The sequence below is a fragment of the Parasteatoda tepidariorum genome, chromosome 9 (assembly GCF_043381705.1).
Source record: "Parasteatoda tepidariorum isolate YZ-2023 chromosome 9, CAS_Ptep_4.0, whole genome shotgun sequence".
Taxonomy (NCBI): Eukaryota; Metazoa; Arthropoda; class Arachnida; order Araneae; family Theridiidae; genus Parasteatoda; species Parasteatoda tepidariorum.
The window spans coordinates 31227731-31246026 of NC_092212.1; the positions used below are offsets into that span (position 1 = coordinate 31227731).

At 28.8% G+C, this 18296-nt stretch overlaps 2 protein-coding genes across 8 annotated transcripts in view; one reads left to right on the forward strand and one right to left on the reverse strand.

Annotated features, from left to right (window-relative positions):
- The window catches only part of LOC107452197 (ATP synthase subunit b, mitochondrial), a 15051-nt gene extending 11969 nt beyond the window's left edge, over window positions 1-3082 (forward strand). The window contains exons 7-9 of one of the 3 annotated variants that reach the window (XM_071185980.1): window positions 1240-1276; window positions 1961-2062; window positions 2926-3082. In XM_071185980.1, the coding sequence (XP_071042081.1) occupies window positions 1240-1276; window positions 1961-2062; window positions 2926-2988 (202 nt within the window). In that variant the 3' untranslated portion in view covers window positions 2989-3082. Of the gene's footprint in view, window positions 1-1198; window positions 1277-1960; window positions 2063-2925 lie in introns of all 3 variants that reach the window. The other 2 variants (XM_021147230.3, XM_043048158.2) reach the window with 2 other exon arrangements.
- Window positions 3083-3195: 113 nt separating this feature from the next.
- The window catches only part of LOC107452196 (adhesive plaque matrix protein 2), a gene marked incomplete in the record, with an annotated part of 49395 nt that continues 34294 nt past the window's right edge, over window positions 3196-18296 (reverse strand). For 3 of the 5 annotated variants that reach the window (XM_071185977.1, XM_071185976.1, XM_071185975.1), the window contains 7 exon segments: window positions 3196-3559; window positions 6462-6493; window positions 8359-8470; window positions 11235-11345; window positions 15138-15254; window positions 15357-15470; window positions 15555-15671. In XM_071185977.1, coding sequence (XP_071042078.1) covers window positions 3504-3559; window positions 6462-6493; window positions 8359-8470; window positions 11235-11345; window positions 15138-15254; window positions 15357-15470; window positions 15555-15671 — 659 coding nt within the window. 5 annotated transcript variants of the gene reach the window in all.

Here is an 18296-nt window from a genome sequence, read left to right on the forward strand (position 1 = left end):
AAAAAAAAAAAAAAAAAAAAAAAAAAAAAAAAAAAAAAAAAAAAAAAAAAAAAAAAAAAAAAAAAAAAAATTTTTTTTTTTTTTTTTTTTTTTTTTTTTTTTTTTTTTTTTTTTTTTTTTTTTTTTTTTTTTTTGTTTAAAACTAAAGTAAGCTTTTTACAAGCCAACTAATTACATAACTATGTATATTTAACAATTTTCTTAATGGTTTTTTAAATTGCTGTTTAAACCCATGTATTTAGAATTAGTTTTGCTGCTATCGGTAAAATAATTATTTAATCATGTAGGCTTATATTAAATAAAATGTCTAAGTTAACTTTTATTTTATATTATTCAGTATTTTATTATGGTTTGAAATTTAATGAATTTTTTATATTTAAATCATTATTTTTGTATCATTAAAATGCAGCTTTTATATTTTGAAACAAAAATATTCTTTTAAAAAGAATTAAAAAATTCAATTTTTAATATTTTGTTACAATACTTATATCTGCTTATTTTATTCATATTTGAAAACTTATTTATTAAGAGATTAAAGGAAGACAACGTTATTCCAGCCTGTACTCTGCACCTGTTCAGTTCTAAATAAATAGCATTAAAAAAGCTTAAATTATTGTTTTTTAAAAAAAAAAGATTTTTCATAATGTTGAAGCAGGAAATATTCTTATAATAAATCATGCATACATGTATATCAAAATACACTATGTTTTGAAAGTAAAGTTATGTATATTTGTGTACTATGTATTATTCTTTAATAAAAAACAATGATAAAAAGTTTGATTAAAAATAATGATATGAATGCAGAATTTGATTATTTTTATTTTTTTTTAAAAAAACAGTTGATCCCAGTTTTTTTTTCTTAATTATTCACACAGGTTTTTTTTGTGGGTGGGTCAAAAGCCCTAATTACCACCGTATGCCTTCTAATCTAAATTGTAGTAGGGTATAGTCACTAAGGATAAATCCCTATATGTCACATTCACTTTAGTTAAGCTCTAGTGTGGCATTAACAATAAAACTATCTAGGTAAAAAATTACTATTTAATTTTGTATTATGGGATTCTCAATTTGCTTTTAATTATGCTGTTTTTACCTGTATTATCTCCCTAATTTAACAGTGTCATTTTATAATAATTAAAAGCAAATTTCTTTTGTATCTTAAATTCTAATTTCATTCCTTGATATGTTTTTTTCTTAGGAAAATGTGCAAATGCAATTAGAAACAGAATATCGACGAAGATTGATGCATGTCTTTGAGCAAGTTAAAAGACGATTGGCAAGTTTTAATTTGTATTTTTTTACCGTTAAATTTTTATTTTCTACTTTGTATTTCCAAAGATCAAATAATCTAATTTAATGGTATCTTAAATTCTTGTATACATTTGCACATATAACTTGTCTTATATTGCAATATTCTAAAATCCTATACTGAGTCATCAAAAAATTAAAAGCAATCCATGTCATTGCTAAAATTGGTTAGAGTAAACGTATAAAAGACACGTAATGTTGCAAATAGTATTAATAAAATATTGCTAGATTTAATTACATTATGAAATTAATTATTATGTGGTTTTTGTTACTCAAATTTTTTAAGTCAGTATCAGTCAATTAAACATTAGTTATTATCTTTGAAGTAAGTTGCAATTTATTTTTATTTATGTCTTTCTTTTATACCCTTCCTTTAATTGTACTCCAGACAAGAGTCTATCTCAGATTCTATATCATAATGGCAAATTTTGCCTGATAAACATAAAAAATAATAATAATAATTTTCTGTGAATTTTATTTATTGTTTTTATTACAATTTTGTAATCCCTGATTTAAAATCTTAAAATATTTAATCACCAAAATCAATCTAAGATTTTTATTTACTAATTATCTACATACGCATAAATTTTGGCAATGTTCTAAGTTCTAATAGAAAATATATACCATCATGATTTTCTGTTTCTATTTTTAGGATTATCAATTGGAGCTTGTCAATACTCGTAGGAAACTTGAACAGAAGCACATGGTGGACTGGATTGTTAATAGTGTTGTTAAGAGCATTACACCTCAACAAGTAATAATACTCTTTAGTAAATTATATAATTTTATAAATTTGGTATTAGAATATCAGCAAATATTAGTGTCTCGTGATATACAGCAGGGAACCGATTATCCGGAGTGATCCGGACCATTGCTATTCCGGTTAACTGATTTTTCCAGTTGTCTGAATCACTACAAAAAGCCGTTTTTTTTATTGTTAAACCCAACAAAAAAAAAAAATTTATTTGAAAATAATCTTAAAAAGAAGAAAAAACAATGAAGTAATACACTAATGATTATTTCCAAAATGATGGTAAGGTAAACATCTTTCAAAAAAGAAAGAAAAAACCTAAAATCTTATGAGGAAAAAAAAAAATTTTTTTTAAATGGTGAGAAAATTTATCGAATTTCGTTCTGGTTTTCTGACTTCCGGATAACGAGTCCTGTACTGTATTGCAATATTCTGCTAATATAACTAATTTTTGTAATTTATTGGGTAACAATACAGATTGATTAATTGGGTAACCAAAATGATTCACATTTTTTATTTCTGTAACCAGATTTATTGACACTCATAATCAAATTTAATAATTATTATTATCAATCAATCGTAATCAGGATATTACCATATTCATTACTTTTTATTACGCATTATTTTATTTATGTATTCAATAATATTGCATTATTGTATTCAATTATTGTCCTTATTGGTTATACTCGTAGCATCATTCATTATTTATTGGAACATGTTATATTCATGATATAGCACAAGTACTTTTTAAAATATTGTTATTGCAATGTCTAAATACTAAATCACCTAACTCTGCTCATAAATTTTCTTTTAGAAATATGTATCTTTGCTTTTAGAAATGTATTAATTTTTGTTTCATATTCTAGGAGAAAGAAGCATTACAGAAGTGTATAGATGATTTGAAAGCTTTAGCAGTTAAAGCACACTGAATCTAACAGCGAAAAAGAAAATTATTTGTGCTTGAATAAACTCAGTTAACTTTACTAATTAGAGAAAATTTAATAAATTAATCTACTACTTGAATTTTGTTCTTTTTTCTGCACTGATTCTGAACATTTAATTTTGTTTAATTTATTTTATACTTGAATGTATTGTGCCCTTCATTAAATTTCACATTTTTGATTGAAATATCACAATTTTTTTTTTAAAAAAAACTTTATTTTCAAAAGTTTTATAAAAGAAAATGACATGAATGGTTAATAAATATGTAGAAATTGACTATTAAGTTGAATGATATAGCATGAAGGTCATTTAAGCATAGCCATGAAATACGTGAGATGTCAAAAATATGAGTTCACATGTGATCTTTTTATCTGGTTTTAGGAAAAAATTAAGACAACTAACAATTTATTTCAAAACTTGATTTTCTCTTTAGCTTGATAGTATCAGTTGTCTAATTTTCCCTAAAAGCTATGAGGGTAATTTTTTGCATTATTTCTCTTATTTACGCCATCATGTTTGTGCCACTGGTGTCACTTCCAACACTTGAAGCATCAATGTCTGCAAACATACAAAAGATAAATTACATATGCACTAACCTAAAATAAATCACATTGATTTTTTTAATTACTGTACTCAAAATATCTTGTTAATGCATATCTGGAAAATTTGCACATGCTACTGGTTAATTTAGAAATGTGCATTGCTTGCAATGTTGAAAATGGACTATCAAAGTTTTCAGCTTTGTAAAAATGAAATTATCAAAAGTTTCTCATATTGCTTAGACATTTTATAAAATTAAAAACTGGTTAAGTATGAAATATCGTTTCATATTCACACAGCAGGGATGTGCGAGCCTTAGCCCTGTGTTCCCTATATTAATGTTATTTTAAGGCTGTGAACCAGTTCTCAGTATCCGGTCGTCCAGTATTCCTTACACTAAAGTTTTTCCCAATCAAATATTCCTAATACCCAAGTAAGTGGGTTAAAGTAAAATATGTGATTAAAAAAAAGATTGATTTATTGAATAGGAAATTTTTTTATTTTTCTTTGTTCATTTTAGTAATATTAAGAAAAGGGGAAGGGAGAATAATATGCTGTTTCATTCTCTGATTTAAATTTGCTAAACCTTCCATACTTTGCTTAATGACTGTTTGTCAATGTAGGCAATACGTAAAGTATATATTCATTTTTTCAATTTAATTTTTTCTTTAATTTTAGCTATTTTCTGTTTTTAATGAAACTGAATTTTGATTTAAGTCTATTGTTTTCTCCAAATCTCTCGCTATTGCTATGTATTGATAAACGTTGGATAAAATTCTTTGATTTTCTCTGTGTATGGGATTTTTCTTCATGGTTTTTTCTTTGTAAAAAAATCTTTTTTTCTGGTGAAAGTACACTGAATGCAGTTCAACTCAGAAAGCCCCTAGGGATAATGGATTTTCTTTATCTTTTTGCTAAAAACAAGTACTCTAAGTATGTATGTTCTGCTTTTTGAATCTAAAATTCATGAAATAAAATATTTAGCTTTAGCATAAAATATTTTAACAGACTTTTTTTTTATCGATTTACTTGTTTTTCAAGCATGCAATACTTTATTTTTCACAAGTGCGTTTTATATTCTATTGGGATGTTTTATAAATTTGTTCAAGTTAATTGAACTAAAAAATTTGAAAACTCAAGCTGTAAAATGTATTGTAATTTGTAAAATGATTTACAACAATTTATATACAATAGTAAGTGCCAAATGTCCCTAGTCTTTAGGAAGATTATTATTTTTTTCTTTTTCGGTTTTCTTTAAATTTTTTTAAAAAAAGTGCTGAAATTAATTTTAATTTCACAAGTTCCCAGTAGCGTATGCAATGAGAGGGTTTGGGGTTCAAACCCCTCCACCTTGATGAGCAAATTTCTTTAACAACTGGAAAGTTAAAACACATCTTGTTTTTAATTTCCCACAAAATTCAATTTTTTACATTAATAAATAAAAAATATTTTATGATTAAGAAAGTAGAACTGCCCAAAATTGTGCGAACAAAAACTAAATAACTGCTACTCGACACCTTTCTGTTGCCTTTCAAGGGAATAATAAATGCTTTTCACAGATGAAAATTGATTCTACATAGCTGACAGCGATGAACCGTGTAGCTAGACAACTAAACACTTGCAGGCGTGCTCCAACGTTGTACTAATACACTGCACAGATTGTAGAGATTTTAAAGTAACATTTGATTAAAAGTTTTATATCAAATGAATCAATCAGAGATATTTTTTGATTAAAAGGAAAGCAATTACTATACATTCTAATTGTTTCTTACTAACATTAGTCTTTAGTAATATACTGGGTTTCATAATGTAATGACCGCTGATGTAAAAAAATCAATGAGAAAACGGAAGGAGAAACAGGGTTCCCACTCAATTTGAGAAAAAAAAATTCCCTGACTTTCCAGGTAAATTTCAATGAAAATCAATACCATATTTTACTTATGTTACGAAATTTTTCATCAGAAAATTTTAATTCTTTTATTTGTAATGCCAAGTATTAGATTTTCTATGTAAAATAAATATTATATGAGGAATGAAGCATTTCAGTTTGTCTAAAATGTGAAATTTTTACAATAAATAATTGTAATAGATGTTGGAATTATTTAACTAAAATCTCAACAACTGAATACTGTTACTGACAATTTTAAGACTGGTTTTTTTCCAGGTATAATGAAGGAATTTTCCAGGTTTTGTAAAAAAATTGCAACTTTCCTTGACCATTCCCTGATTTTTGGAGTTGAAATAAAGTTCCCTGACAATTCCAGGATTTCCCTGTTCTCCCTGACCCGTGGGAACCTTGATGAAAAAAATAGAAGAAATGAATAATCCTAATATAATGGAGAAGGGGGGAGGCGATATATCTACTTGTTAGTAAATATGAAACTGCTAACAAGGTTTTTCATATACAATTATAAAAATAAATGGTTTGTTGTACTTTGCGAAAGGAATCAATTAATTTCTCATTACTTAATTTCAAAATTAGGAACGAAATTTTTTAGCAGCTGGCACTGCTAACTGCGATAAAATAAAAATTCATTTGAAGACAAAATTCACTATACCTCCGCAATTCTTTTTTCTTCATGTGTTCTGATTTGCAACAGGAAATATTCTTTTATAGTCAGCAGCGCCATCTGTTAATGAACTTCTAACTAATTATAAATTAAATAACACTTTGTTTCCTAAACAAAATGCAGTAAATAGTTCATTGCTACCTCCTGTTATTATAATTTTTTAAATTTTTAATCTGACAATTGTTATTATGTGGATGAAAAGCCATATCATTAATTCCTCATAGGCGTTTTTTTGAATTCTGTAGCGTAGTAAACCTCATCAAGCCCTACCCAATAAACCTGCTTAAATGAAAACAATTAAGATGGCAAATGCGATGTGCGTAGTTGAGAATTAAGAAAGATTAACTTACTTTGAATATAATTTATCTCAGATCTCCGTTTCCTGAAAAAAGAAAAGCAAAAATTTTAGTTAATTTCACTCCATTTTCTGATTATATCACCAAATTGCAGTACTTCAAAGTCTACGTCATTCATTCGCGTTGGCCTATAAATGAAATATCCTTTTTCTTATTTTGGAAATTAAGAAACGTCCCTATGTTAAACCCATCTTTGTCGGATTTTATTTTTCGAATTTCCGACCCAAAAAAGCATATCTTTTTATTGCTGAAAATTAATATATATTCTATCCTAAATTTGAAAATTCAAAATATTTTTGTCAGAAAGCATTTTTTTTGCTTGACATATCAATGGAGAAATATATGATGTTCCATCCACTAATCTCCAGTTTTCCCTGCAATACACCCAAGTTTTATCTTTAATAAAAAACACTGACCCTACCGTTATAACAGTTTTACAATCAGTCTTGGGCATCAGAATGTAAAAATCATATTTATCACTAAACTATCAGAACTATTTTGGCATACAACTGTAATACTAAAGAAAGCGAAATTAAAGAAAGTAAAAGTGGTAATACTAAAGAAAGCGAAATTAAAGAAAGTAAAAGTGATTTTGATTATAATGAAAGGCGGGAAACTTCACTGCTACAATTGTGAAGAAAGTGGGACCAGTTGCACTAACTCTTAGAAATATTCAGAAATACAAAACGAATAACGGGATTTAAAGAGGCGTGTATGAAATAGTATCGTATGAATAGTGTTTTATGCCAAATTAATTGGAATAAATTTTGTTAATTAATTTTAGAATCAAATAATTTCTTAATTAGTTAAAAAATATTCCAAAAAACAGTCATAAATTAGTAAACTGGTTAAAGGTGAGGGATGGATTAGAAAGGGATTCACGATGCCGTAGAAAGGAGTTCTTTCAGAATGGTGTGTTATTTATGGTAAAAGTACAACCAACAATTGAAAAGGAATGCTAAAATAAATCAAACTCGATGAAGGGTGGGTTTTGTAGACTCTATATTGAAATTTGAATTTCAAAATTTAATATTTTGTTACTTAATTTTAATATTAAGCTTAGGCTTATTGGAATAAAAATGTCGTATTTTCAGGATAACTATTCGACTTGTTACGTTAGAAAACCATCCACTTTTGACTTATTTTATTATTATTATTACTTTTTTATAACCGTCGTTGAACAGACGACCCAATTTTGGGTTTACGACTACTAATGTTCAACTCCGTAACCTTGTAATTTTGAACCAATCCCGAAGACAAGGAAACTCCTGGATTAGTACCCCCAGAGGTATTGATTTGTAATGGGAACATGGAGGACTTTGAGAATCGACAGATTTAGCGTGCATCAGTCAACGTTTACTACACGGGGAGTTTTCGGGGCCGGCAGGGATCGAACCAACGACCCCTTGGACATGGGCCCCGTGCCGTACCAACAAGGCTATCCCGGCCCCATTATATTATTTTGTGCTTATTCGGCATGTAAGTCATTCTCAGAACTAACTAGTCAATGACTATTACACAATGTGCAATGCTTTTGCAAAGGTAAGTCGCCCTTTTATAAACGCCGCAACTTAACACACCTGTTATAAATACCCATTTATAATAACTAAATGAATAAAGAGTTCCTACAAAAAACAATTAAAATAGTTTTTGAATGTGATAGAAATTTATAATAACTATCGCATATTAAATCAGCAATAATCGATTCTTATAATTTTCTTTGCGCACGATTAAATCGTACCTCCTTAACTTCAGTACTCTCAAATTTTAAAATATGAATTGAAACTATTGTATGCCACTTTAATGTTAAAAAATCATAGATTTTATAATTTAAAATATAAACAATCACAAATTATTTTAAGTTTTAGATATTAGGTATTATGTCTTTTACCTTTTCATGCGTAAAAGAATCAAAATTCCTAATACAGCAAGAAGCAAAAATCCAGCACCACCACTCGCATAAATAATTGTGTCTACAGTATCTCCAGCTCCGCTTTGCAAATCTAAAATGAAAAAAGAAGTTATTCAAAGCTACTTAAAGTTAACTAAGAATATGAATTATTATTGTCTATTCTTTTTTCGATTTAGGGATATATGCTGATTTAAAAAAATTTGTATACATTTTTTAATCGTTTTAAATTCAATGTTTTATACATATTTTTTCACCAGACTCTGTCTTTCTTTTTTTTCAGTAACTGGACATTTTAATTATACTCGAACATATCCTATTACAATAAACGTTTAGTAATAAAAAAAACTTCAAACTGATTTTTTATTTCGAAAGGGTATTGCATAAAAGAAGAAAATAAATACTCAAACTCCGGATACACTTAACTAATACATGCAAACTTTTCTTTAAAATTACTTAACTACAATGATCATCAAAATGTTAGGTGTTATTATAATAAATGAAAAATTCATAAGTATGTTACATAGGAAGAGCTTGGAACAAGAAAAACAAAGTAATCTCCCAAATTTTCAAATTATTGAGGTGAGTTTTTTTTTCTGGTTTTTTCCTGAATAACACCACGATTTATCGATAATTTAGCATATATATGTTACGGGCAATGTAATTATTTAGGTCAGTATTCGTAATGCTTAGTTATTATGAATAATGACCATTAAAATTGGGCAATTTGATAAATTTAAATTTCTTTACGATAATTTCTCACAACATAGCTTAGCTATAGCTTAAATATTCAAAAAAAATTAAACAAAGCGTTTGAATCAATTTTAAACTGATACCGAAATTATTGCTTTAAAATTTAAAAAAAAATAATAAAAACTGCGCCAGATAAGAGTAATTGAAGTAGTTGCTTTATACAGCGCATGTGCGGGAAAAAATTTTAAAAAAAAATTATCCAGGTGCATTTAAAAGTGGGTGAATATCCCAAGACACCTTGTGGCTATGTGTGACACAAATTGCTCACTTGAGCATTATACATAATGACCGGGCAATGTAATAATTGCAACATAATTTATCATTTTGTCATATCCTTTTGGGCACATAAACAATGCCCAATTATTTACATTGCCCGTGACATATATATATATATATATATATGTAAATGCCTTGGTTACATTAATAAAGTCAATCAAGACATTTAATGATTATGCTTATTCTTTAATGATAACATGAGTCACACAGACTCTTAAACAATTGAGATCGAACCAAACAGGTTCCAGTTTCACACAGAAACATATTTCAATTAACTAATTTTATAGTCACTTAGAGTCTTAATCACTAAGATTATCAGTTTCACTTAGAAACTACTCCGACAGACAATTCCAACTGCCTCTCTTCATTTACATCAAGAAAGTTCTATGCCTTTCGTTCAGACGAGCGACANTATATATATATTTCTTTAATGAATAATGATCTTTTTTCGAAGAATAATCAATACGAATAAATTCGCAATGTGATATCGTCCACTCGCATAAAGCACTTGGTACATTTTATTAAATTAGTCTGTTGTTGAAAAGACTTTAAATGTCAAAAGTCGTTTATACGATGTTGCCAGAAGTGCTATAAAGTTAAAATAGTGGTAGCTAGTTAATGATGTAGAAATTTAAGGTTTTGAAACTCACTCTATCGTTTAGAGTTCTGAAAAGTAAAGACTGTTACAACAAGTTACAACTGCAAAATCCACGCCGAATTGGAAGGGCAGGACTTAGGCCTCGTAATGGTTACAATAGCATTTTAATGAGTACGGAAAAGCAAGCACGTATTTCCTCATTCTATGTTAATTCTACGAAAAAAAGCTTGTTTCGTTTTATCTCTGTGAATTTTAACTCAGGGCCAATCACAGAATGTTACTCGTATGCTGTGATTCATGACCAAACAATTATACAGAACTTAATAAATTCAATTTCAAAAAATAGAATAAAAAAACTCATTAATCTAACTGATAAATAAGTATTTTGCTATAAAGTTACGGTAAAACCGTTTGGGGCAGATAGTTGCATTTTTTTTGCACATCTATAAAAAAAACAAAGCCCGTCTTTTTACATGTTTCTCAGTGATAGCAGGAAAGGGTTTCAAAAAATAATATTAATTTTTAACTAGTTGTTATATTTAGGTTGAAAACTGAAAAAGCGCTGTGTCCACTTTTCTTAAAAACGCTTTTCGAGCTGTGCCCATATTTTAAGTTCGCATTTTGTGCCGTGTCCAGATTTCAAAACACACCGACGTACTCCTTGGAAATAAAAGGTTTCTTGGGAGTTATTTCTTTATATAGCTTTTCAATTCTTATTTACTTCAACAGGTAATCAAACAGCTTTAGATGCTTTCAGTCCTGTTTTCCTCAATGATTTGACTGGTTTTGATAGCGTTTTTTTTCTTTGCTTCTTATTATATTAATTTGCTACTTCTAATATGTATATTTTAATGAGGTCATTTTCGACAAGGATTCTAAAAAACCTTATTAATACTTAGGATGATAATTTGAAAATGATTAAAAAAAAGTTATTTTGAAAGTGGGCATTATAAAGCCCCCTGTATAAAGTTTGGAAGCAGAGCCCATTTCAAATGTTTGGGCGAGAAAGATGCAAACGCAATTGAATAGAGCTGAGATTAAAGCGCGAACTCACATGTATCATACATATCATGAACATTTGACGTGTTTAGGTTTATTTTTCTAGTTAATTACTAAAGATTCTCTTTTTCCTTTTTTTAAATCTTTTCTCTGTTCTGAAGTATTTTTTATCTAGAAGTCTTGGGTGTTATCTGATGATTTAAGAGGAATATTAATATTAATTCTGTATTACCTTCTTTACACCTTTTTCCGGCATACGATATATTACACTCGCATCTAAAACTTTCTGAATCTCTAAAACAGCTTGCATTATTGCATGGATCTTGCAAGCAAGGATCTTGAGCTGGAAAAAAAAATTAAACATGATACAACTGATAAAATCAATATCTTAAGTTAAGAAGTTAAGCTGGAATTTCGTACATATTGGAAATAATAGCAGACGTGCCAACCTAGCAAAATTAACATTCCGGAGTTTCCCTAACAAGAATTCAGGAGATTTCAGGAGGGGTAAAAAAAGGTGCATGATATGCAACATTTGGCACTTCTAAGGAATTTTAAGTAAAAAATTTATTAAATATAAGAATGCAAGAAATTTTACACACTAATAGAGCAATAATTGTTTAAAAATATTAAATGGAAATAAAATAATTAAACACAGATTTAGCAACACAAAACTATATTAGGTAGATACTCTTTAAATAAATACCATTTCCTTAATAAAACATTATTCAAAAACCCGACACTGTAATAAAAATACACAAAAACTTTTAAAAAATAAACAAATTGAATAAGTATTTTATTTTAAAAAACCAATTCAATACTAATGTCTGTACAATAAAGAACCAATTATCCGGGATGCTCGGGACCATCGCTATCCCGGATGTCTTAATTTCCCGGTTTCCTGGATCGACAAAAAAGTGTCGTTAATCGATGTTTTATCAAACCCAAATTACAAGGAAAAAATGTAAACACATTTTAAAGTAAGAGAAAAAAGAAAAGCACTCCTAAATCTAAAAAGGAAAAAAATTGTAGAAAAATAAAATTTAAAAGAATAAAAAAATTTGCAAGTTTAGACAAGAAAAACAAGTTTAAAAAATAATTACGATTCCTAAATCAACTAATAAACAAAACCAATGATTAAATAACGCAATATATTTCATGGGGGGGGGGGAAAATAAAAGGAAAACCTATTAATCTAAATAAAAACAACACTTGAAAATTATCGAACCGAAACGATAGTTAAAAAACGGCACTAGCATAAATATTAAAACCTAGAACAAGGCAAGATCAACGGACTTTAAAAAAAAAAAAAAAAAAAAATGAAAAAATTTGGTAATACAAATAATTTTATTGAGTGCAAAATTTATCATGAAAAAGAAAAAAAAAACGTAGTGGAATCAGAAAAACGAAACTGCAATCTGCTTCATAAAATAATTGTATGCTTAAATTAATAAACAATTCTCCTTTTTTTTTTTTTTATAAAAACGCGATTTTTAATTAAAGCAGGTGTGATTCCACATCAAGAAAAACTTGCGAATGATACCGCACTTCCAAAGAATCAGAATTTATTCAAAAGAAAAACATTTTATTTTTATTAATCGATGTCAAATAGATAAATATATTTTTCTCTTTCATCTTCTGTTCACTGATATGCATGTGCAATGCATTTTCCCCACCCCCTCGTAAATCAAACTAGCAAACGAAATCATCATGCCACTCCTTTGAGTTTAACGACCTAAAAGAGAATAAAGATCTAAAATCTTCAAGGTCGCGGAAGAAATGACGTTTCTCTGGGTAAACGGGGAAAAAAATTCTTCCCTTCCTCACATTTTCCTCTACTCAACTTCAAGGATTAGTCCAGTTTCCGCTTTTTTTTTTATATCGTTTTAGTTCAAAATGGCGGGAGAACCGAGCAAATTTTTTTTCCGGATTATCTGGATACCAGATAAATGGTTCTCTACTGTATGCATGAAAAAAAGAGTTGCAGACTTAGCTCTCCGCAATTAAGTCTTGCTAAAGTCATTGGTACATGATTTGTTGAAATTGATCCATACTTCCGTTTCGACTTAAGACATCCTTGAAATTTTTTTTTTTTAAATATACGAAGACTAAACGAATAATTGATATCACGTTGCTAGTTTACGAGCTTGTTGCCAACCGTGGAAAAATACGCATTAAAAACTATAAAAACAGCAAGATACAATATCAATTCCAACTATCGAGAGTACGAGTTTCCCCACTCCTGAACGGACGTCACTCGATAACGACATGTGACGTCATTGCATTCAACTCCACACGAAAGAAGAGGAAGATTTCACCCGCCCCCAGTGTAAGGGGGCGGGTGAAATAGGAGTGTTTTTAGAGGTAACGTTGAAGAGGGGGGAAAATAAAGCATGTTCAGCTACGCTTCAGGCAGATGGTAGTTTGATAAGAGGGGATGGAATTCAAGCTGAAAGAAAAACTTACCTTCGCACTCGCGGAAAAATTAGGTAATTTTGAGTTTGGCCGTCGATCGCAGTAAAATTCGGGAGTTTTTCAAATCAATTCCGGAGGGCGGGAGAATAACTCAAAATTCGGGAGACTCCCGCAAAATGCGGGAGAGTTGGCACGTCTGTAATAGTATATATTTCATCGTGAATGACCGAAATTAGTGTGACGACTTTCACTGATAAATGTCAACAATTAAATAATCCATTTGATAAATTTCCGAAATTTATACCAGATCTGATTTGATATTATTTTATCGATTGATTTTTAAGTATTTATTTAATATTTAAATATCCGATAAGAATAGATTAGGAAAACACGAGTGTTGCGAATATCACGCAGGTATATAACCAAAATCCTGCAGGATTATAACCGATAATCACAACTCTTATGTTTTTTTAAAGATTTAAAATCTTTGCCCGGTTTTCCATACTTTGATATTTTAAGGTAAAATGCCTCTTTTTGAAAATATGTTCTTTTGGAAAATATACCGTTCTCGTGAACAGAATATAATTATTTTTAAATGAATATACGCTTAAGAATAATGTTAAAAACAATAATCTCGCTCTCGGAATTACGAGAATGAGAGAGTTCAGAGATTTTCAATTGCAACATCTATTTTTTTCATCGAATCGAGATCTTCACTGTAAAAACTTAAAATTATTATGACATACAAAATGGCGGTTCAAGGCAGGAATAAAGAAAATTATTATTTTATAAAATTTCGACCTGTAACTATTTGAATGCTTTCTTCTTTTCTTCCATTCCATTCTTTTAGAGAATATGCAGGCCTGGAGCCGCGATGGCTCAGGGGATAGAGAGTTCGCCTTCCAATGAGGTGAACCGGGTTCGAATCCCAGCAATGGCTGGTCGATACGAACTCTGCATCCGGCTTGCACCTACCACAATGCTGACGTAAAATATCTTCAGTGGTAGACGGATCATGGGATCGAGTTCCCCTGCTGTCAGGCTAACCGTGAGAGGTTTTCGTGGTTCACCTCTCCATGTAACGCAAATGCGGGTTAGTTCCATCAAAACGTCCTCCATGATGGCAGATTTATCCCAAAAATTGATCCAGAAGTTCCCTTGTTTTCTGGATTGGATTCAAAATTACAAGGCTACGGAGTTGAACATTAGTTGTCGTAAACCCAAAAAATTGGGTCGGCTGTTCAATGACAGTTATAAAATAAAATAAAAATATGTTGACCTGAAGGTCGTATGTAAACAAAGTTATTTTTTAATCACCTTATATATCTCCATTATACCAGCATGGAAAAAGTTACAACTCAAACTTTACTTCGCGAAAATTTTGAATGACTTAGAATACGGGACGACATTTTTTTTTTATTAGTTTTTTCTATTATTGGATATGAAAAAAGTTTAAAATTTATTATTAACTAACCTATATTTAGCGAAACATAATATCATAACTATCAAAACATTACGGGAAAGAAAAAAACTGAAACAGCTACCTAGTACCTATAAATTACCTAGTACCTACCTCACTACCTATAAATGTTGAAAATTATAACTATGTATTGTCTACATATATTAATAAAGAAACATAATAAGGCTCGAAAAATTATTTTAAATAACAAAATAAAATGACAGCATTTAATTTTAAAAAGAGAATACTATAAATACTTACATTCTTCGCAATTCAGTCCCTTAAATTTTTCCAAACAAGTGCAGTAGTAAGTATTTCCATCTGAACTGCAAATACCGCCATTTTTGCAAGGATTTAGACTACAAAAATCTTCATATCCTGAGGAATGCAATTAAAAAGTCTATTCTGAAGAAATGTCAATAATACACTCATAAATTCAATTCAATTTAATTTTGAGAAAAATTAAGATTTAATAATTACGTTCTTCACATGCAGGTCCTCTGAAGTTTTCTGAACACGTACAGTGATATTTATCTCCTTGAGAACTACAAATACCATTATTTTTGCAAGGATTTTGCATGCAAGGATCTTTGACTACAACGAAAAGCAATTAAAAAATATGATGTAAATGGCTATCAGTAACAATCACGTTAATTTAAATACAAAAATATTATTTACGTTCTTCACAATTAGTTCCTCTAAAGTTTTCCTTGCATGTACAAGAGTATTTATCTCCATCAGAATTACAACTGCCGTTATTTTTGCAAGGATTAAGGATGCAAGGATCTTTAATTTCTGTAAGAAGCGATTAAAGAATCTGATGAAAGGGATTAGTAATACATTTATAAAAATATTTCAGTTAAATTTTAATAAATCAATTTTAAATTGTTGCACTCGAGGCAATAAAGTAAGTTTAGATTCACTAATTGTTGAAATTTAAAAATTTAATAGTTTAACATAGATTTCGAAAAAGAGCTGGATCGAGGTGGGGAAAAAACTAAACGCATAAAATTACAAATATTAAATGCGTTTTTTACTTATCAAATTGGAATTTTTACAGTTTATACTTCTGTCATTTTAAAATAATTAATGCGATCTAAAATACAAACACAAAAAATAAACAAAAAAGAAAACATAATAAAATTTATCACATAGTTAATTAAAATATCTATATCAGTTAAAATTAAATGGAAATATTCATAAAAGCAAATTTAAAAAAATCTTCAAAGGAGCAGTGATAGATTTCAGCGGTTATCAGAAACAAAGAACTGAGGAATGGTACGTCGGTTGGAAAAAGGAAGACAAACTTCGAAAAATGGTTAGTATTGCCAGATGTTTACTAGTAGTCTTTGTACCCCCAGAAAAGTTTATTTGCTTCGTAAGTAGCACTAGAAAGACCGACACTCTAGGAGGACTGAAGGAGTCAGTTTGGTTCTTCCCAGATTGTATGTAGCTCAATTAATCATCAAATACTTAAAATATAATCATAATTAGTTTATTAAAAACCAATTGTAGACTTGATTATCAAAATTCTATAGCATTTTACTCGATTTCGTTAATGAACCGAATTTGATTAAATGAATATATTATATATTTGATTAAATTAAACACTTTTGAATTATATTTATATCTTAGTTTCTTGGATAATTGAGTTCCCTTTTTTCAATTACTAATAATTAAATAATTATGCATACATTGAAATAATTTTGTTTTTTCAATGAAACAGGGGAACCTTATACTTACCTTATACCCAAACCTACCTGGAGTTATGGAATACCTAATACTAGAATACCTAAGGGGCCAATCTGACTCTTCCGGTATTTCCAAGTATAAGGTTTGATATAAAATTTTCTAACTAACATGAATAATTAATTAAGCACTTTTAAACATGAAACTTGAATTAACTTTTTTAAACATGAATGATTAAATAAGCACTTAAATTAGATCAAATTCTGAAAAGTCAGAAATACTCAACACATTCAGAAAGTTATTTGAATTACTAAGCAACAAAAAACGAGGTGGGGCAAATTTGCCCCATTCGTTGTTCCAGGGTGTTAGCTAAAAAGAACAAATGTCTGTAACTTGAAACAAAAGATAATATTCGATAAAAATTAAAGGCTTAGGAGGATTAAAATTAACTTATCACGTCATCGTTGAAGTCATATCTCTAAAATGAATGTGATCAAAGTTAATTTGAAAAATATACGCTCAAAATACTAAAGGCAATTTTAAAAATTTTAAAAATAAATCACAAAAAATAGTTTTATTCCTACATATTTTAGAGCCTTTAAGTGGGGAGAGGAGATCCTAAATATTTTGGGGGTCTAATAATTAATGTCAAAAAAGGTCCCCTTGCTAAATATTACGTAAGCATAATTATGACAAATTGTACTCTCTTATGTCAGCAAAAGTAAGCAAGCCGTCACCTTCAAGTTTGCTCACGTATGTCTTAACTTTAATTTTGACTATTATTGTGGAAATCTTATTTTAGGATAAAATTCAAATAAAAGATGTAACTTCACAGAAAATAAAATTTATGTTTTTTATTCGTTTTATTGAATTTTGAGTGGAATATTCCTTAAGAATCTTTTGAATTTCCTTTTTGTTTTCAAACCTCTTGACTCTGAAACTTTTACGAGAAATTTTTTCCAATTCCTTCTTTCCCCGAATTGAATATTAAATTTGAAATTTTTCCAATTGCAATTTTTTAAAACTTTTAAAAAAAGAAAAAAAAAAAAGAAATTGAAAAATATATAGATTTTTTTATGTCTTACGTAAGCATTGTTCGTACCTCTCCTCCACTCTTGTCTCCAAAAACAAGTAAATAACAAAACTCATTCAGTCAGAATTCCCATGGACAGGAAAATTTTTTAAAATGGTATTAAAAGTGAGATAAGTCTATTTGTTTAAAGCATTCAATGAATATTAAATTTAAAGGAAGTATACATGGGCGCAAAATAAATAAATAATTAATTAAAAAAAACTCGGGGATAGAAAGATAAATATAATCATTTTTCAGTAATATTGAAAAATCTTAGCTACCACTTATTTATTTTTTCAAAATCGTGGGAACCCTGTAGGTGCTTTTAAAATACACTGGTTATCATAAATTAAGGAAAATTCACAAAAATCGCGATAACTCAAGAAATTACACATGGAATTTTATGAAACTTACCCACAATATACAACACATAGTAAGGTATTAAACAACATAAAAAGAAATTATCAGACATTAATAGTAGTATAGAAATTAGCACATGTATAAAATAAACAAATTGGAAGTATCGGTTTGCAATAGAAAAAGTACCTTTAATATGGAATATGATTGCCTCTAGAAGCAATACAGCACAAACAGCGATGTGTGATGCTTTCAATTATGCGGTCTATCAGTTCAATAGGAAGTGAGAGCCATTGCTCTTG